General features: G+C 48.7%; 1 protein-coding gene across 4 annotated transcripts in view; it reads left to right on the forward strand.

The window, feature by feature from the left end:
- UNC45B (unc-45 myosin chaperone B) overlaps window positions 1–24,249 on the forward strand; it is a 36,225-nt gene extending 11,976 nt beyond the window's left edge. For all 4 annotated transcript variants that reach the window (XM_086686647.1, XM_086686644.1, XM_086686648.1 and 1 more), the window contains exons 9-20: window positions 1,455–1,626; window positions 4,272–4,572; window positions 5,467–5,561; window positions 5,731–5,872; window positions 6,560–6,700; window positions 7,871–7,998; window positions 8,877–8,943; window positions 9,965–10,078; window positions 10,443–10,558; window positions 11,438–11,555; window positions 20,435–20,590; window positions 23,587–24,249. In XM_086686647.1, the coding sequence (XP_086542773.1) occupies window positions 1,455–1,626; window positions 4,272–4,572; window positions 5,467–5,561; window positions 5,731–5,872; window positions 6,560–6,700; window positions 7,871–7,998; window positions 8,877–8,943; window positions 9,965–10,078; window positions 10,443–10,558; window positions 11,438–11,555; window positions 20,435–20,590; window positions 23,587–23,847 (1,811 nt within the window). In that variant the 3' untranslated portion in view covers window positions 23,848–24,249. The remainder of the gene's footprint in view (window positions 1–1,454; window positions 1,627–4,271; window positions 4,573–5,466; window positions 5,562–5,730; window positions 5,873–6,559; window positions 6,701–7,870; window positions 7,999–8,876; window positions 8,944–9,964; window positions 10,079–10,442; window positions 10,559–11,437; window positions 11,556–20,434; window positions 20,591–23,586) is intronic.
- The last annotated feature ends 601 nt before the right edge of the window (window positions 24,250–24,850 follow it).

The raw sequence follows: 24,850 nt of genomic DNA on the forward strand, positions 1-24,850 counted from the left end.
CTCTCTTTGAGAGCCGGGCTGGGAGTTTGGGTTGGTTCATCAACTGCTTCCCATGACTCCCCAGCCCTGCCGGTGCTTTTGTGCGGGTGGTAAAGTATGCAGGGCAGAAAACATACTGCTGACATTTTTTTTAAGTTTATTTATTTTGAGAGAGAACGTGCATGCATGCACACACAGGGCAGAGAGAGAGAGAGAGAGAGAGAATCCCAAGCAGGCTCCACGCTCAGCACAGAGCCCAATCTGAGGCCTGATCTCACAACAGTGAGATCATGACCTGAGCTGAAATCCAGAGCCAGATGCTTAGCCAACTGAGCCACCCAGGTGCCCTTGAGCACTTTTAATTCCCTCCTAACATCCAGAGTTTCTCGCCTCCCAGCATCTACCTCTTCCCACTTATCTGCACCAGCTAAGGTCTGACGAACTCCTAGCCACTCCTAAAACCTGGCTCCAAAGTCAAGCTCTCAGTTATCCCAGAGGCAGCATAACATAACTGTTAATATCGTGGGCGTTGAAATCAGATGTTGCTGGGAGAGCGCCGTTACAATGTCACTTGCCAGCTGCAAGTTGCTTTTGGGCAACTTAGTTGACTTCTCCATGCCTTGGTTTTCTGCTCTGAAAAATGGGAATTATGATTTCTAACCAGTAGTTTTTTGTTAGGATTAAACGGGGTAATGTGTATGAAGCTCTCGGCACATAGTAAGTGCTCAAAATAATTTACAACTCTTTGTTGGAGCAAATCACCCCATCTGCAGTGTTAACCACTCTGTCTTTATCACACCTGCTGTCCTCATTACACCTTACTATAATCTTTATGTGACTGTTCCTTATTGCGTTTTGAACTTTTTGAGAAGAGGATTGTGTCCTTTATTTCAGTATTCAGTGCCTAAAAATTGCCCGTTGATTTATCCACTTATTCATTCATGTATTCAACAAATATGCAATGATCGAATTAACCTGATGGGTAATAGGAAGTCACTGAAGATTCTTCCACAGAAGAGAGAAGAGATAGCGATCATAAATAGCGAATGTAGCAATTACTAAATAAATAAAATGATGTGTCTGGATTGGCCCCAAATGGTTACCACACATCACCTCACTGAGTCCTCAAACTCTCTGTGGTAGGTAGCAGTGTTCCCATTTTACAGAAACTGAGACCTGGGGAAGAGAGAATATCAAATAGTATTTGAGGAAGGCTATACCATCGAATGTTAACACTGGTACTCAGTCCTCTGAGATCAACTACCACAGTGGGAGGTGGATTGCTCACCTAGGGGCAGAGTTAGGTGTAGAGCCCGGGCCTCTTGGCCCCATTTCAGTGCCCTTCACTCTGGATAAGCCATGTGCTGTGTAAAGGCAGGCTGGAGAGAAGCTGGCGTTAAGACAACCGAATGAGAGGGGTGTGTTTGAGGAGAGACCCAGCAGGAAGCTGACACTTGCCATCATCTGCCCTGCAGGCCTGAGGAAGATCTTGAAGGTGGTGGGGCAGGTTCCAGATCTGCCATCCTGCCTGCCTCTGACTGACAACACCCGCATGCTGGCCTCTATCCTCATCAACAAGCTCTACGATGACCTGCGCTGTGACCCAGAGCGTGATCACTTCCGCAAGATCTGCGAGGAGTACATCACGTGAGTCTCCTGGACGCCCCGCGGGGTCGGGCTCTGTATTCGTTATCAATGGCTGTGTAACAAATCACCCCAAAATGGAGCAGCTTAAAATAACAGCAACTGTTTATTATCTCACAGTTTGACAGCAGTTTGGGAGTGGGTAGGCTGGGTGGGTCTGGCTGTGGGGCTCTCACGAACTTACAGTCACATGTCGGCCTGGGCTGCAGTCATCTGAAGGCTTGACTGAGGCTGGAAGATCTGCTTCCAAGGTGGTGCACTCATATGGATGGCATGTTGGTGCCGCTTGTTGGCGGGAGGCCTCGGTTCCTCCCCGTGTGGACCTCCCCGTGTCATTACCACGTGGTAGCTGGTTTCCCCTAGAGTGAGTGATTCAAGAGAGCAAGGCCGAAGTGGCGATGTCTTCTGTCATCTCGCTTCAGAAGTCACACACGATCACTCCCACCACATTCTATGCATGAGAAGCAAGTCATTAAGGATGGTCTACATTTAAGAGGGGGGGAATTTGGCTCTACCTTTTGCACAGAAGAGTGTCAAATATTTTGGGGCTTATTTTAAACCTACCACAAGCTCCTGTGGTTGAAGGAACAAATGTCCGCTTATCAAGGAGGGAGCAAGACCGGGCTTTGTCAGGTTTAAGCACTGTGTGGCCTTGCAGAGACTAGACAGGAGCCTGGGACTCTCAACAGTGGAATTCTGGGTCTCCCCACTGTCACTCAACCATCATTGTGACTCAGATGCTCTCTCTGCGTCTCCGTTTTTTTTTCTGTGTGCCCTCTCCCATTCCCTCCCACTGCTACGCGGTCTTTTAACCCTTTATTCCAATGATCCTCAGACTTGGAGATTATTCAGATTTCTGGGACCCTACTTGACTCAGTAGTCTGGGATGTGGCTCAGGAAATTACATGTTTAAAAAGTATCCCAGGTGAGTCTTCGGAGAGTGGAGTCACTCTGCTTTTCCTTTCTCCCCTCCCGGGGTTGGCACAGTTTTCCTCTAAAGGGCTGGAGGAAATATTTTATATTTGCTGGGATGTGCAGCCCTCTAGTGTATACTTTAAAAAAAAAAACCTTTAAACCACGAAAACCATTCTCAGCCTCCCGGACTTGGCCAAGCAGCTGAGGTTTGCCAGCTCCTGCTCAATCCCGTCGCTTCACCTGACCCCCGAATGTTTCCCTGAAAGCTCTTCAGGGCTTCTCTGGTCTTTCTCTACCTCAGCTTCAGCTTTGGCAGCTAACTTCTTGAGTCTCTCATGAGGTCCCAAATTGAGTTCCAGTAACTGTCACCCAGCCAGACCTTGTGAGGGCCAAGGATTTTGAAGGAGGGCCCCTCCCAGCCAGCCTGTGGAATGTTGCCTCTGCACAGGCCTGCCCCTGGACCAGCCACCAGCCCCTGGACCAGTCATGGAGGTTGAGTGAGTCTCTGAGGCGCCTGAAGAGACCTTCCCCCGCCCCCCAGCACAAAGGGTGTAATCCCTACCCTGCTCTGTCAAGGGCCGGGGTGAGTGGAACCAGCACAGAGGGCAGACCTGACTGATTGTGAAAGGCTCTGGCTTCCCTGGCGCTGAGTGGAGACAGGAGGTACAGGATGCAGAATGTCAGAACCGGAGGGGCTCTCGGAGCTTCCAAAGCTGCCTTCTCTCCGACAGGGACTTGCTCAGGTCATCCAGCCTCGCAGAGGCAGATGTGGGACCAGAGCCCGGGTCTCCGACTCCTGCTTGATCTGAGGTTCTCCTGCCTAGTCCGGGTCGCCCTCTTTCTTTCATTCGTAACAGCTGCATTTCCACTGTGCCCGTCTGCCCTGATCCCTCCCATCAAACCAACCGTGGCAGATCACCAAAAGATCAGAGGACTTGTCATGAGTGACATCCCCATGCGGAGATTCTCCCACAGGGTAGATGGTCGTAGATTCCAAAAGCAAGGCAGAAGCCTCACCCACTGGGGGAAGGGACCGGGACCAGACGGGGGAGTCACCACCTCCGGCTACTGCGTGACTTGGTCACATCGCAGAGTGATGCAGCGTGCCGGGCTCCACGGTAGGCCCTTTTGTGTTGCTGTGGCTGCTGTTCTGTCCCACTAGACGGCCCAGCTGCTGGGAAGCCTGTTGACTGACAGCTGTCACCCGCAACCTTTCCTTGGGACTTGCCTCAGCTGGGGACAGCCGCGTCACCCTTCCCAGGGTGGCCAGCATCCAATGACTTGTCCCTCCCCCCCAACTAGAAACAGCCTGGGCGTGTGTCCCAGCTGTAGCACTCATTATAGGCGGAGGCTTTCTGGTGACTGAGTCGCAGCCTAGCGTGTCCCAATGCTCAGTCTTGCTCCCTTCCCTTCTCCCCCATGAGCTGATCCCAAGAACTCTCCCTAATAAACTTCTCACATGTCAATCCCCATCCCTCTGAGGGTGCTTCTTGGGGGACACAGCCCATGGCACGTGTGTTATATCACTTGTCCTCGTCATAACTCTGATAAGTAGTAAGACTACTACTGTCCGTTTATGGGTCAGGAAGCTGAGCTTCCGTGGATTGCCCAAGGTCACCTGGCACACGAGTGGTGGATCCGGGTTGTGAATTCAAGTCTGTCTGCCCCTCAGATCCCACACTCTTCCCACCCACCTTCAGCCAGTTCTCTTAACCACCTTCCCTCTATTTTAGGAGCAAGTTTGACCCCCAGGACATGGACAAGAACGTGATTGCCATTCAGACAGTGTCGGGGATCCTGCAAGGCCCCTTTGACCTGGGCAATCAGCTGCTGGGACTGAAAGGTGTGATGGAGATGATGGTAGCCCTGTGTGGCTCGGAGCGTGAGGTAGACCAGCTGGTGGCCGTGGAGGCCCTCATCCATGCCTCCACCAAGCTCAGCCGCGCCACCTTCATCATCACCAATGGCGTATCGCTGCTCAAAGAGATCTACAAGACCACCAAAAACGAGAAGATCAAGATCCGCACACTGGTGGTGAGTGTTGGTAGCAGGCTTCGTGCCGGGGCACCAGGGGCACCAAGATGAGCGAGGGGTGGCCCCATCCGTGAGAAGACCGTGCAGTAGGGGGCGCTCAGCCCTATCCATGGGCCCCCGCAGAGCAGGGTGATAAGTAGGAGGCTGTGAGAATGGAGATTCAGGAGGGTGGGCGCTGCTGTTTAACCCTGGGGACCTTTGCCTCCACGCTTTTCAACAACACTGACCCCGAGGAGCTTCTGTCCAACCGGTATTTTCAGAGCAAACTCTAAAAAGTCAGTTTGTTTCCTTACTCAGTTTCTAGGTGGCACAGATGACCGGCTTCACTTTTTCCAATTTCATTTAACAGAAAGTATTTTCGTGGGTCTTTTACTTTGCTTGTAAACAATTACAGTGAGGATCGGAGTCATTGATCTGTTTTGTGGTGGTTGTTTGTATCAGTTTTTAAAACAAGCTGGTTATAGCTTCTGCCACCGTGAGTTTTCTCTTACGGAAGGCCTGTTTTCCCAATAAGAGTGCAGTTTCTCCCTGAGGAAATTCTGCACGTCTGAGTTTGCTACATACAAGGTCTGTCTGCCAATATCTTTCGCCATTGCAGTTTCTGATAAGATTAGTATTGTCTTGTGCTCATTTTGCAAGACAACAGACACAGAGCCATCTGTGGGGTCAAAATGGTGGTGGAAAGGGGCAGAGTAAAAACTCCAGCGTTTGGGAACATCTGCCCTATCCTGGAAGCCTCAGCGAAGGCATCTTGGAAGAGGTGACCCCTGAGCTGAGGTTTGTAGTATGCACAGAGGTTTATCGAGGCAAAGAAAAAGGGGCAAAGGGACGAGTTTGAGCAAGGCCTTGTCCCCAAGTGTCTCTGATTCTACCAGCGTGTCCCTTCCTCCTCAGGGGCTCTGTAAGCTCGGCTCTGCAGGTGGTACAGACTATGGCCTCAGGCAGTTTGCTGAAGGGTCGACAGAGAAGCTGGCCAAACAGTGTCGCAAGTAAGGGGGTCCTATTTCCCTGGGCCCGCCATCTCCTCTCTGGGGTGTGCTCTAGTGGGGCCACATTGTGAAACGCTCCTCACCTGCTACCCACTAACCTGAAATGGCTCCACCATCTTGACCAGAGCCATGGCACTCTTCCCCAGCGCTCTTCCTCCCTGATTTCCAGGTGGCTGTGCAATGCGTCCATAGATACCCGGACCCGGCGATGGGCAGTGGAGGGCCTGGCCTACCTCACGCTGGATGCTGACGTGAAAGACGACTTTGTCCAGGACATCTCTGCCCTGCAGGCCATGTTTGAGCTGGCCAAGGCAAGTGTGGCCCTGACCTCTGGCCTCAGGAAAGGTCTACTGGATTCAGGCTCACAGGGTCCTCCCCTGAGCCTGAGAAATTGGACTCCTGTGTCTTTATCCTGGCCCTGCCCCTACTGCCCACGTAAACCAGATTGGTTATTTCCCTCTGTCTGGCCCTCATTTTACCTGACCATAAAATGGGCTCATGATTCTTTGTGGCTGCCAGGCAGTGGGAAGATGAATAAGAGGACGGTGAGGTCCTGAGGGACTGACAGCCAGTGGCTAGCCCTTTCTGGGCCCCTCCCTCCTTCCCAGCGCTGGGCCAATCCCTGACTCTTTTCCACCACCAAAGGGAGAAGGAAGTTATCAGGAGGGCCAGACCAGAGGAGTCTAGCCCCCACCCCATCCCATGGCAAAGCGTGTTGGACCGGGCTTTTGAAAGAGGCACAGAGTACCAAAAGGGTGCCCATTTGTGCTCCCAGGGGTGCTGTTGCAGGTGCAGGAGAAATTTCTGCCCACCCTGCTTGAGTAGAGCTGGTTCCTCCTCCCTCTGTGCCGCCTGCTTGCCTCCAAGCTGGGCAGCACCAGCCATATTCCTCCCAAGCCAACTCACCAACCAGGCCAGGGGACCGTCTTGGAAGCAGAGATTTGTTCTAAAGTTTCCTTTCTGCCTTTCCCCTCCTTGCCATCACCCGGTAACTCCAGACCACGGACAAGACTATCCTGTATTCTGTGGCCACCACCCTGGTGAACTGCACCAACAGCTATGACGTCAAGGAGGTAATCCCCGAGCTGGTGCAGCTCGCCAAGTTCTCCAAGCAGCACGTGCCTGAGGAGCACCCTAAGGTGAGGATAGGGATGATGCTGGAGGGTCACCAGGCCAGCTGAAAGGTGGAACCGAAGGACAGTGATGTCTGGGTGCTGTGTGTATGTGCTTGGGAGGATTTGGCACAGGACACAAATAATTTGAAGATGATCATGGCAAATCTCTCCCATTAGGTGATGCTCATTTCCCCCTTACTTAAAAAAAATTTTTTTAATGTTTATTTTTGAGAGAGAGACAGAGAGAGAGAGAGCGCACGCGCGAGCATGAGCGGGGGAGGAGCAGAGAGAGAGGGAGCCACAAAATCTGAAACAAACTCCAGGCTCTGAGCTGTCAGCACAGAGCCTGACGCGGGGCTCGAAGTCACAAACCGCGAGATCATGACCTGAGCCTAAGCCGAAGCTCAACCGACTGAGCCACCCAGGCGCCCCTCCCCCTTACTTTTAATGTTCTATGGGGAGTGGGGAGTGAGGATCCAACCATTAGTCTGAAAAACCAAATGGAGCTACGATGAACATTTTGCAATTTATGTTGCTGGTTTCATGAACATCAGACCGTGTATTTCATGTTTCCAACAATTACAGAAATTTTGTTTCCTGGGATATCTGGCTTTGGGGATCTGGGTGTTAAGTAGAAAGAATGAGACAGGGGAGAGAGGCCTGTCAGCGGTAGCCCAGATGTTACAAAATCTCCTTGGGGCCCTCCCCAGTGATTCCCTGGACTCAAGCGTATGCTTTGTACGTGGTTTGAATATGAACGTATAGATATTTCCAGCCAGTAAAAGATTTAGATTTTTCTAAATCTGTCAGCACAGAGCTCAATGTGGGGGTTGAACCCACAGACCGTGAGATCGTGACCAGGGCCGAAACCAAGAGTCGGATATTCAACTAAATGAGTCACTCAGGTGCCCCCTCCTTGCCTCCCTCTTATTGAGACCCTCATGATTATGCTGGGCCTACCCAGATAATCCAAGATTATCTCCCTGTCTCAAGATCCTTGATTTAATCACATCTGCAGAGTCCTTTTTGCCATGTAAGGTAATATTCACAGGTTCTGGGGATTCGGATGTGGACATCTTTGGAGGTCATTATTCAGCCTGCCATAAGCAGTCAGAAATGCACCACCTTTAGTTCCAACATAGATTGGCCTGGTGCCTGGGCTCTTTCCCCATTGCTACCCTTTTGTCTCCCCAGGACAAGAAGGACTTTATAGACATGCGTGTGAAGCGGCTTTTGAAGGCTGGTGTCACCTCTGCCCTGGCCTGCATGGTGAAAGCAGACAGTGCCATTCTCACCGACCAGACCAAAGAGCTGCTGGCCAGGTGGGGCTGCAGTGGGCCAGGGAATGGGGTCTGAGGGAGCTGGGGATGAGAGGCCGGGCAGGGAGATAGAGATAGCAGCGAAGTCAATGAGGGAATGAGCCATTGGAGGGATCTGGAAAGGAGACGGAGGAGATCGACATTGAAGAGTGATGTGGCAGGGCAGGTCATCCCAGGTGGAGGTTTGCTTCGGGAGGAAAGAGGTCACTGTCCATCCTGGTTAGCTGCCTCCCAGGCCCCGAGTGGGACCTGCTATTCCAAAGATGGGGAGGCAGACAGGCTCACAGGTACAATACGATGCATCGGGTGCCATGATGGGGCAAATACAAAGGGTTGGTTGGAGCACAAGCAGTGGCACCCACCAGCCAACTGGAGGGGAGGTGGGAGGGCAGCCAGGATAGGCCTCTTGGAGGATGTGGTAACTCAATGGAACCACGAGGTGAGAAAAGGAGCCACCTAAGTTCCAGGGAGGAAGAGTTCCAGGCAGAGGGGACGGAGGGAGAAGGAGTCAGTGAGATGAGATTCTCCTGCAGCATGTCTGGAGCATGGAGAGCACAGGAGGGAGTCATGCTAGTAGGACCAGAGAAGGGGATGAGGGTCAGATCACAGAGGTCCTGGGCTGCATCTGCACTGAAGAGTTTCTCCTGGTTGATGGGCAGCAGGGAGCCATTTGTTGCCTTCCCAAATAGGGATGGGGGCTCTTTGCTGCCTCACTTGGCTTTACTTTCTCCCCAGCTCCTTACATCCATGGCAGTATCTTGCCAAGCTGCCTAATGATGGGGCAGGTGCAGCACTTTCCAGGGCTTCACTGGGTCTGACTGGCTGGCCTGCTGACGCCTGGGAAAGGTTCACATGATGTGTCCTTTATCCTTGCCCTACAGGGTATTCCTGGCACTGTGTGATAACCCAAAAGACCGAGGAACCATTGTGGCTCAAGGTGGTGGCAAGGTAATTGGTGGGATAAGGTTCTTGCCATCCTAAAAGATGATCCACTGGGGAGGAGCAATGGTGTGTGTGTGTGTGTGTGTGTGTGTGTGTGTGTGTGTGTGTGTGTGCATGCTCTTTGCCTGGTCCAAAAATAAAATATGCTTGCTCCAACCTAACCTCCTTGGAACACTGTCATTCAAGTATCTGTCCTGTCTGTGCTTATGGTCCCAAATCAACTTCTGCCTGATTTTACAGTGTGTCATGGGATTTACTGTGGAATCCCATTCATGCTCCTTGCTATGGGAAGGAAGCAAGGTACAGCTACACAGACCGTGGATGTTGCTGTAGAAGACTTGTCTTTGGGTCCTTGCTCATCCCCTTTTTAGCTGGATAACTTTGGGCAAATGACTGTCTCCCTGAGCCCCAGTTTCCTCATCTGTAAAATGGGAGGGGGGATCACACATTCACTCTGCAGAATGTCACAAGGATTACAGAAATACTCTTAAAGTATTGGTTCATAGTAGGTGCTCAGTAAGTGTCTGCCGTGATGATTAGGTTTGACTTAGTCAGGAAGTAAAAAGTCAGTGTGTCGATCTATTTATTTTTCCAAAAACAAACAGTATGGATGGGGAATGTGGGGGAAGACACCAAAGTGTGCTGGGAGGCAGGGGGAGCCATCCATGGTTACGTATTTGATCGTTTTCTGTGATGCTCAAGGGTTGTTTATGTTGTAGAGTCTTCCTGAACTCCTTTCTTTTTTAAGTTTATTTATTTTGAGAGAAAGAGAGAGAGAGGCAGACAGAGAGGGAAAGAGAGAATCTCAGACAGCCTCTGCACTGTCAATGGGGCTTGATCTCATGAACCATGAGATCATGACCTGAGCCAAGACCAAGAGTCAGACACTTAACTGACTGAGTCAACCAGGCGCCCCTAGTTGTCCTGAACTTCTAATGGAATAGGCAGACAGCAGCTAGAGGAAGAGGATGGGGAGAGAGGTCTCTGGATGTCTGTGACCAAAGAGTGACCATGCCCTCTCTTGCAGGCACTGCTTCCCCTGGCTTTGGAGGGCACAGACGTGGGCAAGGTGAAGGCAGCCCATGCCCTGGCAAAGATCGCCGCCGTGTCCAATCCAGACATCGCCTTCCCGGGGGAGCGGGTGGGTGCTGGTGCCGGGGCAGCGGAGGGGTGGGGGAAGGGGGCATTGGGAGAAGTCTCCTTTGCTCCTAGGGGCCTTTGCACCCTACCCCAGGCCTGGGAGGGGGCATGGTGTTGTCACAGAGAGGACAATGAGTTGGAGGTGCCTGGCTCTGCCTCTGACTAATGGGACTGTCCTCTTGGAAACTCAGTTATCTCATCTGCAAAGTAAGGAAAGTAATCCTGCCTCTCAGGATCATTGTGAAGCCTGAGTCAGACAGTGGGTGGGCAAGGAATTTGGAAATTCTAAAGCCCAGCTTCTATTGATGTTTGGGTCTGGGGGAACACGGTCTCCACCCAACTCACTCCTTGACCCCTCCACACAGGTGTATGAGGTGGTGCGGCCCCTTGTGAGTCTCCTGGATACACAGCGGGATGGGCTCCAGAACTATGAGGCTCTCCTGGGCCTCACCAATCTGTCTGGGCGAAGTGACAGACTCCGGTGAGTAGGGTGGGGAGAGAGCAGCAGGGAGAGATGTGCCCCTTGCAGGGTTTGGTGGAAATTTCGTGTACACACCCTGTGTACTTTCCTCTGAGGACAGGATTGAAGGCAATGGGCAGAAACAACAGTGGGAGGGTTTCGAGTTAGCACATAGTGAATGTAGGAAGGCAAAGGATATTATTTCTTTCTGATGGAAGTAGTAAAAAAAGATATCCAGATGGATGGGTGGGGATAAAACAGATTCCTTCTTGGGAGCCAAGGAGATGGTAGAGAGCTTTGGGTTGAGATTCTTTCAGTTGGTTGCAAGTGGCAGAAAACTCAACTCAGAATGGTTTAAGCATAGAGGGGATTTAAGGACTCATGTAAATAAAAAGCCTGGGGTGACCAGAAGCAGGTGCAGCTTGATACAAGGGTTACAAAGCTTCCCCACCTCCCCACTTTTTCTTTACCACTTTCCCTACTTTTCCCACGTTCCTACTTCTGTCCACTTCTGCCTGTGTTGTCTTAATTATCAAATGGGCTCTTCCCCTCGATTGTGATCACAAGGGTTGCTCCAGACCTCACATCTTCTGGGCTTCATAGCCAGCAGGAGAGAGAGAAAGACTCTCTCTTCTGCACCAATAATACAGAAGAATCTCCAGCCTGGTGACATGTTCACCCCAGACCCCATTGCTATGGCCAGGATGTTATGCTATCATTTAGCTTATGCCCTTTGGTGCCTCTCCTGGAGCTGGGGGTGGGATCGGTGTTGTCCAAACCCTGATGAGGGCGTGGGAGGGAACCACCAGCAGGGTGGAGTGGCCCTTGGATGGCCCAAAACTCCAAATGCTCACTCCAGAGGACTCAGTCGCCTCCCTTCCTCCACCTCTCAAACCCTAGGCAGAAGATCTTTAAGGAGAAGGCCTTGCCAGACATTGAGAATTACATGTTTGAGAATCACGACCAGCTGAGGCAGGCGGCCACTGAATGCATGTGCAACATGGTATTGAACAAGGAGGTGAGGCGGGCTCAGGATGGGAATGGGGCAGGTGAACCCAGGAACCCCTCAATCTCTCCCAGATTGCAGTCCTCTTCCCTGTAGGGACTCTGATTGGAATATATGAACCAAGGAGACAAAGAAAAACACACAAAGTAGTATTATTCCTAGCTGGGGCTTTGAACCCACAGTTTGGGCCAGCTAAGGTGGAAGGTACCATTTCCCTAAGTTATTTATGTCAGAATAATCTCATAACAGAGAAGAATACAAGACCAGGGTCTTTTAGAGCTCAAAAGAGGCTAGACCACTTACATTTATTGAAGCTCCACATATATATAAAAAAATGAGAGAGGGGCGCCTGGGTGGCGCAGTCGGTTAAGCGTCCGACTTCAGCCAGGTCACGATCTCGCGGTCCGTGAGTTCGAGCCCCGCGTCAGGCTCTGGGCTGATGGCTCGGAGCCTGGAGCCTGCTTCCGATTCTGTGTCTCCCTCTCTCTCTGCTCCTCCCCTGTTCATGCTGTGCCTCTCTCTGTCCCAAAAATAAATAAAAAACGTTGAAAAAAAAAATTTAAAAAAATGAGAGAAAACACAGTTGTACAAACAACTTTAGAATATTTTAAATGTTAACAGTTTAATGAACTATTGCTGTTTCTATGGAAATTGCAATGCACTATAACTGTGTTCTTCACAGAGTAATTACAGGATTTATAAAAAATAAAATGAATTCAGAACATGCCAATGGCTTCATGGTCCAGTAATGGAGACCAATTATAACCATATGGTAAATGAATGCCTTCTTTCCATCCTGCCAGAGTACTGCTATGCCTGTAGGGATAACCTCATCAGAGGTAACAGTAGGGCCAAAGTCTGAGGCCCTTCATGAACATGAGGGCCAGGCCATGTGTGAGACCCCTGTTTTCCCTTGATTCTTAACTCAGGTCTTGGATCTTCCCACTGGTATACTAGGAAAACCCAACCCATGAAAGCCTGTTGAAGTAAAAAATAAATTTTTTTTCAATATATGAAATTTATTGTCAAATTGGTTTCCATACAACACCCAGTGCTCATCCCAAAAGGTGCCCTCCTCAATACCCATCACCCACCCTTCCCTCCCTCCCACCCCCCATCAACCCTCAGTTTGTTCTCAGTTTTTTATAACATTTTTTTTTTAATTTTTTTTTCAACGTTTATTTATTTTTGGGACAGAGAGAGGCAGAGCATGAACAGGGGAGGGGCAGAGAGAGAGGGAGACACAGAATCGGAAACAGGCTCCAGGCTCTGAGCCATCAGCCCAGAGCCCGACGCGGGGCTCAAACTCACAGACCGCGAGATCGTGACCTGGCTGAAGTCGGACGCTTAACCGACTGCGCCACCCAGGCGCCCCTGTTCTCAGTTTTTAAGAGTCTCTTATGCTTTGGCTCTCTCCCACTCAAACCTCTTTTTTTTTTTTTCCTTCCCCTCCTCCATGGGTTTCTGTTAAGTTTCTCAGGATCCACATAAGAGTGAAAACATATGGTATCTGTCTTTCTCTGTATGGCTTATTTCACTTAGCATCACACTCTCCAGTTCCATCCACGTTGCTACAAAGGGCCATATTTCGTTCTTTCTCATTGCCATGTAGTACTCCATTGATATATAAACCACAATTTCTTTATCCATTCATCAGTTGATGGACATTTAGGCTCTTTCCATAATTTGGCTATTGTTGAGAGTGCTGCTATAAACATTGGGGTACAAGTGCCCCTATGCATCAGTACTCCTGTATCCCTTGGGTAAATACCTAGCAGTGCTATTGCTGGGTCATAGGGTAGGTCTATTTTTCATTTTCTGAGGAACCTCCACACTGTTTTCCAGAGTGGCTGCACCAATTTGCATTCCCACCAAGAGTGCAAGAGGGTTCCCGTTTCTCCACATCCTCTCCAGCATCTATAGTCTCCTGATTTGTTCATTTTGGCCACTCTGACTGGCATGAGGTGATATCTGAGCGTGGTTTTGATTTGTATTTCCCTGATAAGGAGCGACGTTGAGCATCTTTTCATGTGCCTGTTGGCCATCCGGATGTCTTCTTTAGAGAAGTGTCTATTCATGTTTTCTGCCCATTTCTTCACTGGGTTATTTGTTTTTTGGGTGTGGAGTTTGGTGAGCTCTTTATAGATTTTGGATACTAGCCCTTTGTCCGATATGTCATTTGCAAATATCTTTTCCCATTCCGTTGGTTGCCTTTTAGTTTTGTTGGTTGTTTCCTTTGCTGTGCAGAAGCTTTTTATCTTCATAAGGTCCCAGTAATTCATTTTTGCTTTTAATTCCCTTGCCTTTAGGGATGTGTCGAGTAAGAGATTGCTATGGCTGAGGTCAGAGAGGTCTTTTCCTGCTTTCTCCTCTAGGGTTTTGATGGTTTCCTGTCTCACATTCAGGTCCTTTATCCATTTTGAGTTTATTTTTGTGAATGGTGTGAGAAAGTGGTCTAGTTTCAACCTTCTGCATGTTGCTGTCCAGTTCTCCCAGCACCATTTGTTAAAGAGACTGTCTTTTTTCCATCGGATGTTCTTTCCTGCTTTGTCAAAGATGAGTTGGCCATACGTTTGTGGGTCTAGTTCTGGGGTTTCTATTCTATTCCATTGGTCTATGTGTCTGTTTTTGTGCCAATACCATGCTGCCTTGATGATTACAGCTTTGTAATAGAGGCTAAAGTCTGGGATTGTGATGCCTCCTGCTTTGGTCTTCTTCTTCAAAATTACTTTGGCTATTCGGGGCCTTTTGTGGTTCCATATGAATTTTAGGATTGCTTGTTCTAGTTTCAAGAAGAATGCTGGTGCAATTTTGATTGAAATTGCATTGAATGTGTAGACAGCTCTGGGTAGTATTGACATTTTGACAATATTTATTCTTCCAATCCATGAGCACGGAATGTCTTTCCATTTCTTTATATCTTCTTCAATTACCTTCATAAGCTTTCTATAGTTTTCAGCATACAGATCTTTTACATCTTTGGTTAGATTTATTCCTAGGTATTTTATGCTTCTTGGTGCAATTGTGAATGGGATCAGTTTCTTTATTTGTCTTTCTGTTGCTTCATTGTTAGTGTATAAGAATGCAACTGATTTCTGTACATTGATTTTGTATCCTGCAACTTTGTTGAATTCATGTATCAGTTCTAGCAGACTTTTGGTGGAGTCTATCGGATTTTCCATGTATAATATCATGTCATCTGCAAAAAGCGAAAGCTTGACTTCATCTTTGCCAATTGTGATGCCTTTGATTTCCTTTTGTTGTCTGATTGCTGATGCTAGAACTTCCAACACTATGTTAAACAACAGCGGTGAGAGTGGGCATCCCTGTCGTGTTCCTGATCTCAGGGAAAAAGCTCTCAGTTTTTCCCCATTGAGGATGATGTTAGCTGTGGGCTTTTCATAAATGGCTTTTATGATGTTTAAGTATGTTCCTTCTATCCCGACTTTCTCAAGGGTTTTTATTAAGAAAGGGTGCTGGATTTTGTCAAAGGCCTTTTCTGCATTGATTGGCAGGATCATATGGTTCTTATCTTTTCTTTTATTAATGTGATGTATCACGTTGATTGATTTGCGAATGTTGAACCAGCCCTGCATCCCAGGAATGAATCCCACTTGATCATGGTGAATAATTCTTTTTATATGCTGTTGAATTCGATTTGCTAGTATCTTATTGAGAATTTTTGCATCCATATTCATCAGGGATATTGGCCTGTAGTTCTCTTTTTTTTACTGGGTCTCTGTCTGGTTTAGGAATCAAAGTAATACTGGCTTCATAGAATGAGTCTGGAAGTTTTCCTTCCCTTTCTATTTCTTGGAATAGCTTGAGAAGGATAGGTGTTATCTCTGCTTTAAACGTCTGGTAGAACTCCCCTGGGAAGCCATCTGGTCCTGGACTCTTATTTGTTGGGAGATTTTTGATAACCGATTCAATTTCTTCGCTGGTTATGGGTCTGTTCAAGCTTTCTATTTCCTCCTGATTGAGTTTTGGAAGAGTGTGGGTGTTTAGGAATTTGTCCATTTCTTCCAGGGTGTCCAATTTGTTGGCATATAATTTTTCATAGTATTCCCTGATAATTGTTTGTATCTCTGACGGATTGGTTGTAATAATTCCATTTTCATTCATGATTTTATCTATTTGGGTCATCTCCCTTTTCTTTTTGAGAAGCCTGGCTAGAGGTTTGTCAATTTTGTTTATTTTTTCAAAAAACCAACTCTTGGTTTCATTGATCTGCTCTACAGTTTTTTTAGATTCTATATTGTTTATTTCTGCTCTGATCTTTATTATTTCTCTTCTTCTGCTGGGTTTAGGCTGCCTTTGCTGTTCTGCTTCTATTTCCTTTAGGTGTGCTGTTAGGTTTTGTATTTGGGATTTTTCTTGTTTCTTGAGATAGGCCTGGATTGCGATGTATTTTCCTCTCAGGACTGCCTTCGCTGCATCCCAAAGCATTTGGATTGTTGTATTTTCATTTTCGTTTGTTTCCATATATTTTTTTTTTAATTTTTTTTTTCAACGTTTATTTCTTTTTGGGACAGAGAGAGACAGAGCATGAACGGGCGAGGGGCAGAGAGAGAGGGAGACACAGAATCGGAAACAGGCTCCAGGCTCTGAGCCATCAGCCCAGAGCCCGACGCGGGGCTCGAACTCGGGGACCGCGAGATCGTGACCTGGCTGAAGTCAGACGCTTAACTGACTGCGCCACCCAGGCGCCCCGTTTCCATATATTTTTTAATTTCTTCTCTAATTGCCTGGTTGACCCACTCATTCTTTAGTAGGGTGTTCTTTAACCTCCATGCTTTTGGAGGTTTTCCAGACTTTTTTCTGTGGTTGATTTCAAGCTTCATAGCATTGTGGTCTGAAAGTATGCATGGTATAATTTCAATTCTTCTATACTTATGAAGGGCTGTTTTGTGACCCAGTATATGATCTATCTTGGAGAATGTTCCATGTGCACTCGAGAAGAAAGTATATTCTGTTGCTTTGGGATGCAGTTCTAAATATATCTGTCAAGTCCATCTGATCCAATGTATCATTCAGGGCCCTTGTTTCTTTATTGACCATATGTCTAGATGATCTATCCATTTCTGTAAGTGGAGTGTTAAAGTCCCCTGAAATTACCACATTCTTCTCAATAAGGTTGCTTATGTTTATGAGTAATTGTTTTATATATTTGGGGGCTCCGGTATTCGGTGCATAGACATTTATAATTGTTAGCTCTTCCTGGTGGATAGACCCTTCATTATGATATAATGCCCTTCTTCATCTCTTGTTACAGCCTTTAATTTAAAGTCTAGTTTGTCTGATATAAGTATGGCTACTCCAGCTTTCTTTTGGCTTCCAGTAGCATGATAAATAGTTCTCCATCCCCTCACTCTCAATCTAAAGGTGTCCTCAGGTCTAAAATGAGTCTCTGGTAGACAGCAAATAGATGGGTCTTGTTTTTTTATCCATTCTGATACCCTATGTCTTTTGGTTGGCGCATTTAATCCATTTACATTCAGTGTTATTATAGAAAGATACGGGTTTGGAGTCATTGTGATGTCTGTATGATTTACGCTTGTAGTGATGTCTCTGGTACTTTGTCTCACAGGATCCCCCTTAGGATCTCTTGTGGGGCTGGTTTAGTGGTGATGAATTCCTTCAGTTTTTGTTTGTTTGGGAAGACCTTTATCTCTCCTTCTATTCTAAATGACAGACTTGCTGGATAAAGGATTCTCGGCTGCATATTTTTTTGGTTCATCACATTGAAGATTTCCTGCCATTCCTTTCTGGCCTGCCAAGTTTCAGTAGACAGATCCATCACGAGTCTTATTGTTCTCCCTTTATATGTTAGAGCATGTTTATCCCTAGCTGCTTTCAGAATTTTCTCTTTATCCTTGTATTTTGCCAGTTTCACTATGATATGTCGTGCAGAAGATCGATTCAAGTTACGTCTGAAGGGAGTTCTCTGTGCCTCTTGGATTTCAATGCCTTTTTCCTTCCCCAGTTCAGGGAAGTTCTCAGCTATTATTTCTTCAAGTACACCTTCAGCACCTTTCCCTCTCTCTTCCTCCGCTGGGATACCAATCATGCGTATATTATTTCTTTTTCGTGTATCACTTAGTTCTCTAATTTTCCCCTCATACTCCTGGATTTTTTTTATCTCTCTCTCAGCTTCCTCTTTTTCCATAACTTTATCTTCTAGTTTACCTATTCTCTGCCTCTTCAATCCGAGCCGTCGTCGTTTCCATTTTGTTTTGCATTTTGTTTAAAGCGTTTTTCAGCTCCTCCTGACTGTTCCTTAGTCCCTTGATTTCTGTAGCAAGAGATTCTCTGCTGTCCTCTATACTGTTTTCAAGCCCAGCGATTAATTTTAAGAGTATTATTCTAAATTCACTTTCTGTTATATTATTTAAATCCTTTTTGATCAGTTCATTAGCTGTTGTTATTTCCTGGAGATTCTTCTGAGGGGAATTCTTCCGTTTGGTCATTTTGGATAGTCCCTGGCATGGTGAGGACCTGCAGGGCACTTCCCCTGTGCTGTGGTGTATAACTGGAGTTGGTGGGCGGAGCCGCAGTCCGACCTGCTGGGGCCACAGTCAGACTGGTGTGTGCCTTCTCTTCCCCTCTCCTGGGGGCGGGATTCACTGTGGGGTGGCGTGGCCCGTCTGGGCTACTTGCACACTGCCAGGCTTGTGGTGCTGGGGATCTGTCGTATTAGCTGGGGTGGGTAGGCAAGGTGCACGGGAGCAGGAGGGGCAGGCTTAGCTTGCTTCTCCTTAGGTGATCCACTTCAGGAGGGGCCCTGTGGCAGCGGGAGGGAGTCAGACCCGCTGCCGGAGGGTTGGCTCCACAGAAGCACAGCGTTGGGTGTTTGCACGGAGCGAGCAAGTTGCCTGGCAGGAACTGGTTCCCTTTGGGATTTTGGCTGGGGGATGGGCGAGGGAGATGGCACTGGCGAGAGCCTTTGCTCCCCGCCAAACAGCTCTGTCCTCCCGGGGCTCAGCAACTCTCCCTCCCTTTGTCCTCCAGCCTTCCCGCTTTCCGAGCAGAGCTGTTCACTTATGACCTCCCAGATGTTAAGTCCCGCTTGCTGTTGGAACACACTCCGTCCGGCCCCTCCGCTTTTGCCAGCCAGACTCGGGGGCTCTGCTTGGCCGGTGGGCCGCCCCTCCGCCCCGGCTCCCTCCCACCAGTCCGTGCAGCGTGCACCGCCTCTCCGCCCTTCCTACCCTCGTCCGTGGGCCTCTCGTCTGCGCTTGGCTCCGGAGACTCCGTTCTGCTAGCCTTCTGGTGGTTTTCTGGGTTAGTTAGGCAGGTGTAGGTGGAATCTAAGTGATCAGCAGGACGCGCGGTGAGCCCAGCGTCCTCCTACGCCGCCATCTCAAAAAATAAATTTTTAAAAAGCTAAACGGGGGGGGGGGGTGCCTGGGTGGCTCAGTTGGTTAAGCGTCTGACTTCGGCTCAGGTCATGATCTCACAGTCCGTGAGTTCGAGCCCCACGTCGGGCTCTGTGATGGCAGCTCAGAGCTTGGAGCCTGTTTCAGATTCTGTGTCTCCCTCTCTCTGACCCTCCCCCGTTCATGCTCTCTCTCTGTCTCAAAAATAAATAAACGTTAAAAAAAAATTTTAAAAGCTAAACAGGATCCACCAGGGAGCTGGCCTAAGGCTGGCCTGGAGGGCTGGCAGCCATGTGGGAGAAAAGAGTGTATCCAAAGAAAGTCGGGGGAGGGAGAGTGGGGGAGAAGGAATAGGCTTCCCCTGGGAACATCAGCTGCTGTGACACCCCAAAATCAAAATATACAGTGGTCCCACCAAGAGAGAAATTCATTTCTCACTCACCTCATTTCTTGCTTACATTTGGATCTGCTGGCTTGCTTCTAAGCAATGACTTGGGATCCAGGCTTCTTCGACCATCGAGAACTAGCCCCCCAACTGAAAAAGAACTGTCTCCCTCTCTGCCACTCTGGGAGTGGTCTCCATTTGAACAGGGAGTGAGCCTCTGGGAAAGGCACCTGTGGTACTCCACCATGGTGGCCTGAAGTGACACGTATCCCTTCCTCTCACATTCCATCACGAGCACTGGCTTACTGCCACATCGGTGGGGAATATAGCTGCTTCCAATCACCACTGTGCCCCACGAGAGGGGACTGCAGTGACTATCTCTGCCATACTCTCGCCTCTGAGGACCTCTGCCCCAGCTTCAGTGAGATGCGGGTCATAACCTGGGCAGCTGTGACCGACCTTAGACCCCTTTCAGAGCTCCACCTCTAGGAAACCTGACCCAACAAAATACCCTTAAATTTGACCAACTGGATTTTACTGTAGAGCAGACGGGGGGGGGGGGGCAGTGAGCTCTGAGACATATCAGGGCTCTGAGCCCCAGCCCAGGAGGCTCTTCTGGCTTTAGGGCTCTTGGGAAGCTCATCCTTCACCCATTGAATGGTACAGCAGCTCTTGCTCTGTCCCCTGCCCTTGCCAAGCCCGTGTACCTTCCGGGACTGCAAAGCCATTTTATGGCAGACCCCGAAGGCCCATCTGTTGTGGGAGAAACATTCCAGGCTTCCCCAAAGGGAAGTGAAACACGACTCTTTGGGCAACACCTACCATCCAGGAGCCTGTGCCCTGTCCCCTGATGTGGATAGCCAAGTGCAAACAGAGATGGCGGCACACGCTCTATGGGGGAATCCCTTAGTCTCTTTAACCTTTTAGCTGGAGGAGTTTATTGCCCCTTTCTCCAGTTAATCAGAGAAGACTTCCTGGGGGAGGTGGCATGGGTGAGCTGCTCAAAGGAAAGCTCTGAAGGATCTTAGGTCAGAGAACACGGCTTCCAATGCCTCTTTCCCTCTTCATGCTGGCAGGTGGGGGCGTTTTTTCGTTTTTTCTCTGAGCCCTGTACCTGCCTCCCACAGGTACAGGAGAGGTTCCTGGCCGATGGGAACGACCGGCTGAAGCTGGTGGTGCTGCTCTGCGGAGAGGACGATGAGAAGGTGCAGAACGCGGCCGCAGGGGCGCTGGCCATGCTGACAGCAGCACATAAGAAACTGTGCCTCAAGATGACCCAAGTGGTGAGAGCGGGCCCTGGGGGTGGAAAGGGGACTGTCTTGTGTGGTCCTCTATGGGGAGGCCGGCCTCTGTGGTAACACTTCCCAGGCCCCTGGGTACCTGTTCCTACGACCTAAGAAGGAGCGTCTATACCGTCTGGCCCCCTACCTCCACGGCTGGGGCTCCCAGGTGTGCTAACTCAGGTCCCTCCCACTGTACCTCCACCCACTGCCTTTGGTGGTGCTTACAGCTCATTAGTTCAGATTGATGACAAGGATGGCCACAACACTAACTACTGTGGGGGAGCCCCCGAGCTCCCCGAGAGGAGCATGGATGTGGTTGGGGTGCCACAGGGAACTGGCGGTTGGGCAAAGAGATGGCAGATTCTCTCACGTGAACGCGGTGATCAGATCCTTCGGTGGGACTGTGGCCATCTCAGCAAAGTGGTATAAACACAGCTGCGGACCCGGCCACGCAAGGTGCAGATGTCTTTAGCCCACCAAACAACCTAGTTTGTAGGCGTCATCTCCACTGAAGGCAAAAACTGTAAACGTCTTGGTTCAAATGTACTCAAGTCTGCTTTAAAGGAAGGCTCTTTTAGACAGTTTGTGGTGGTGGTGGTGGTGGTGTGTGTGTGTGTGTGTGTGTGTTCCACAGGCGCTTATGCTGCCTGGCACCAGGGAAGGGTCTCTCAGCTGGATGGAGCTCATCCTGGTTGGTAAGGCATTTCCCCGTAAGGCAAGTTTCTCAGAACTGAGAGGTGTGTGAGTCACCTGGAGGGCTGGTGAAAACGCTTTCCCTAGATATTCTGCATCAATAGATGAGAGGTGGGGTGCCTCCAGCCTGAGGACCACACTTTGAAACCGCTGCCCCGAGGTGGCCTCTGCTGGAGTCACTGGTCACACAACATCTGTCAACAGGCTCCCACAGGGTGCTCTGCGACTCGCCCGCTTACCGTGCTGCAGACACTCCTCTAAATGTTTACATCGATTAAGTTGTTCCATCCTTCCAACAGCCCTGTGTGGTGGATATGTTTATTATTATCCCCATTTACCGGTGAGTGCAGAAAAGTAACCCACTCAAGATCACATCGCCGGGTAGTTGGGAAGGGATTGGAATCCTTCAAGATTGCTGACCCTCTCCCAGCCACTTCTTCCTTCCGAAATCTTGGCTTCATTTCTGTGCCCGGGGAGCACTGGCACCAGACCTGTTATCAGTTACCCATCAGCATTCAACCTTCCCCCTGAACTCTACCGCAGCTAGCTGAATTTTCGTTTCCTTTCCTTGTGGTGCGCTCGGTGCAGAGTTTACCAAAATCTGCTTAGAAGCTGAAGAGCCAATAATTAGTCTGTCCTTTCCCCCTGTGCCTGTCTCCCCATCTGTAAGTGGTGCCTGTGGGAAGCTGCCCCCGTTGGCAAACGGAGGGTGAGGTAATAAGTATACGAGGAAGCAAAGGGGAAATCCTTGGACTACTGCATAAAATCATAACCCCCATCCACGCCTCCTTGTTGAGCACTTTACTGTGCTCCGGCCACCATGCTAAGCAATTTCTTGCACCATATCACTGCATCAGAACAATGTGAAGAAGTAGGTATATTAGATGACAGAGGGGCTCTCGAGACTTGGAGAGGTTCAGAACTTACCTAAGGTCACATTTGGTTAAGTAGTTGAGCTGGGACCTGAACATTGATCTCTCTGACTCCAAGACCCATACCAATAAGTCTCCTACTCTGCTGCTCATGTGTGTCTGTTGAATGTTGTAAAGTCAAGCCTCCTGGTTCTATGCTTAGCTCCAACTCTGTCTTCTGGGCCGATCAGAATGGTTTGGATTCCTGTCTTCCCCACGCACAGTAGTTGGGTTGCTTCACAACCGGGAATGGAGGAGAGAGATAGAGGAGGGATGGTGGAGTGCAAGCCCAGGGCATGCCTGGTGGTCATATCTCTAAGGGCACTGGGTTAGCAAGGGGTGCCTGGGTGGCTCAGTTGGGTTAAGCATCCAACTTCAGCTCAGGTCATGATCTCACAGTTCATGGGTTCAAACCCTGCGTTGGGCTTTGTGCTGACGGCTCAGAGCCTGGAGCTTGTTTCAGATTCTTGCATCTCCCTCTCTCTCTGCGCCTCACCTGCTCACTCTCTCCTTCAAAAATAAATAAACATATATAAAAAAAGAAAATATTGCATTCTTAGCAACTATAAGAATATTTGTGGTAAGTTATGCATTGTTCTGAAAAAATTAAGAAGCCTATGTAACGACCTGGTTCATGCAAATATGAGCCAGAGGAGAAAAGCAGACAAAAACCAAAATTTATGCCTGGGTGGCTCAGTCAGTTGAGCGTGCAACTTCAGCTCATGTCACGATCTCATAGCTCGTGAGTTCGAGCCCCACATCGTGGTCCGTGCTGACAGCTCAGAGCCTGGAGCCTGCTTCGGATTCTGTGTCTCCCTCTCTCTCTGTCCCTAACCCACTCACATTCTGTTTCTGCCTCTCTCAAAAATGAATAAACATTAAAAAAAAATAAGGGCACCTGGGTTGGCAAGAAGCAGTCATTGCTCATGTGCTCAAGGCTAGAATTCTCCTTTCTGAACACTCTCCATCACCATTCTAATTAGGCATGCGGGGGCCCTGTCCCTTTGCTTCTCAGATGCATAAGAAAATAAATGAATGGGTGGATGTTCATTCTCTACTATTCCCAGATGTGTGACCATAGCTAAGTTACTCCCACTTCCTAGACCTCAGCTCCCCCACTTATAAAATGAAATGGATTGGACTATGTCAAGTTCCTTTTAGTTTTCTAATTCTTGCCCTGGCTCTGGTAAGGAGATGGGCATCAGCCACCTAGTCCCGAGGGGCTCAGATAGGCATAAACTGAGTCCCAACAGATAACCAGACATGTGCTTGTCCTTTCAGAGCCCAGAATCTGGGCCTTACCAGCGCCTTCGGTTTATCTTGTCCCAAATATCCAGTCTCTGTGCCTCCACTGATTCCTCCAATCCTTCTTTATCCACAACTCCCCTCCAGACAACTCAGTGGTTGGAGATCCTCCAGCGGCTTTGCCTGCACGACCGGCTGTCAGTCCAACACCGGGGCCTGGTCATTGCCTACAACCTGCTGGCAGCAGATGCTGAGCTGGCCAAGAAGCTGGTGGAGAGTGAACTGCTGGAGATCCTGACTGTAGTGGGCAAACAAGAGCCAGACGAGAAGAGGGCAGAAGTGGTTCAGACAGCCCGGGAATGTCTCATCAAGTGCATGGATTATGGCTTCATTAAACCAGTGTCTTAGACAGGGGCCCACAGGGCTGCTAGGGCTGGTTCTGTACTATGAAGAGTCCTAAGCTGAGAACTCCTGGGGTGTCAGTTCAGCTAGGGATCATAGCAGTGACAATGAAGTCTCCATATAAAAGAAAAGACTTGACTGTTTCTTGAGTTGTCAATCTTCCTCTTTTCCCTAGGAAAGTTTGGATGTTTCACTGGCTGTCTTGCTCCCTGTCTTTTACATCTGTCATGTTCCAAAAATTCCTAGAATGATTTTCATCAGTGATTGGGAAGACAAGTTGGATAATTCTTTCTGTACCCATTCCCAAATCCAGGATAATGGGCTGAATTCTTTGTATTTTGGAAAATGGATTGTGTGGTAAGGTAGGACCTAATGGGTGTGTGAATATAAAGGTTTAGTGCTGATCTATCTGGAAGTTGAGCTGTGCTGGTTTTCATAGCCTGTCTCGCATATGTTTGAGTAAGACTGCCTAGAATTGCATGTTTTAGCTGCAGTGCCCAGCCCCATGCCCAGTCCCATCACTCAGCTGTGATGGAAATACAGTTTATGTTCAACAGCCTGATATGCATTTTTGCAATTTGCTTGGGAAAACCATCCCAGCAAGATGGGCATAATGAGTACAAATAAGATAAACTCAGAGTACTTTAAGAAAAGAAAGTTGATTGGCTCGTATAGCTTGTTTATCTAGGAAAAGTTTGACATTGTTAGATCCAGGGTTTAAATGTTGTCACCAACATTACTTTCTGTGTGGGTATCTTTCTCTCTCTCTCATACTCCCCCCACCCATATCTTGGCTTTGATTTCCTCTGGGTTGACCTTATTTTCTGGCAGCCTCTCTCCATGTGGTAGGAAAGATATTCCCAGAAGCTCCAGACTTACATAGTTATTATAGTTCCTAATTATGGGAGAGAAGAGAGAGGACCATTCTCAATGACCCAGCAAAACTCCCAGGGATGACTCTAATATGTCTAGCGTGCATCACATTTCCATTTATCGCATTAACAGAATA

Source organism: Puma concolor, chromosome E1 (genome assembly GCF_028749965.1).
Source record: "Puma concolor isolate L17-30 chromosome E1, mPumCon1.1.hap2, whole genome shotgun sequence".
NCBI classification, from domain to species: domain Eukaryota; kingdom Metazoa; phylum Chordata; class Mammalia; order Carnivora; family Felidae; genus Puma; species Puma concolor.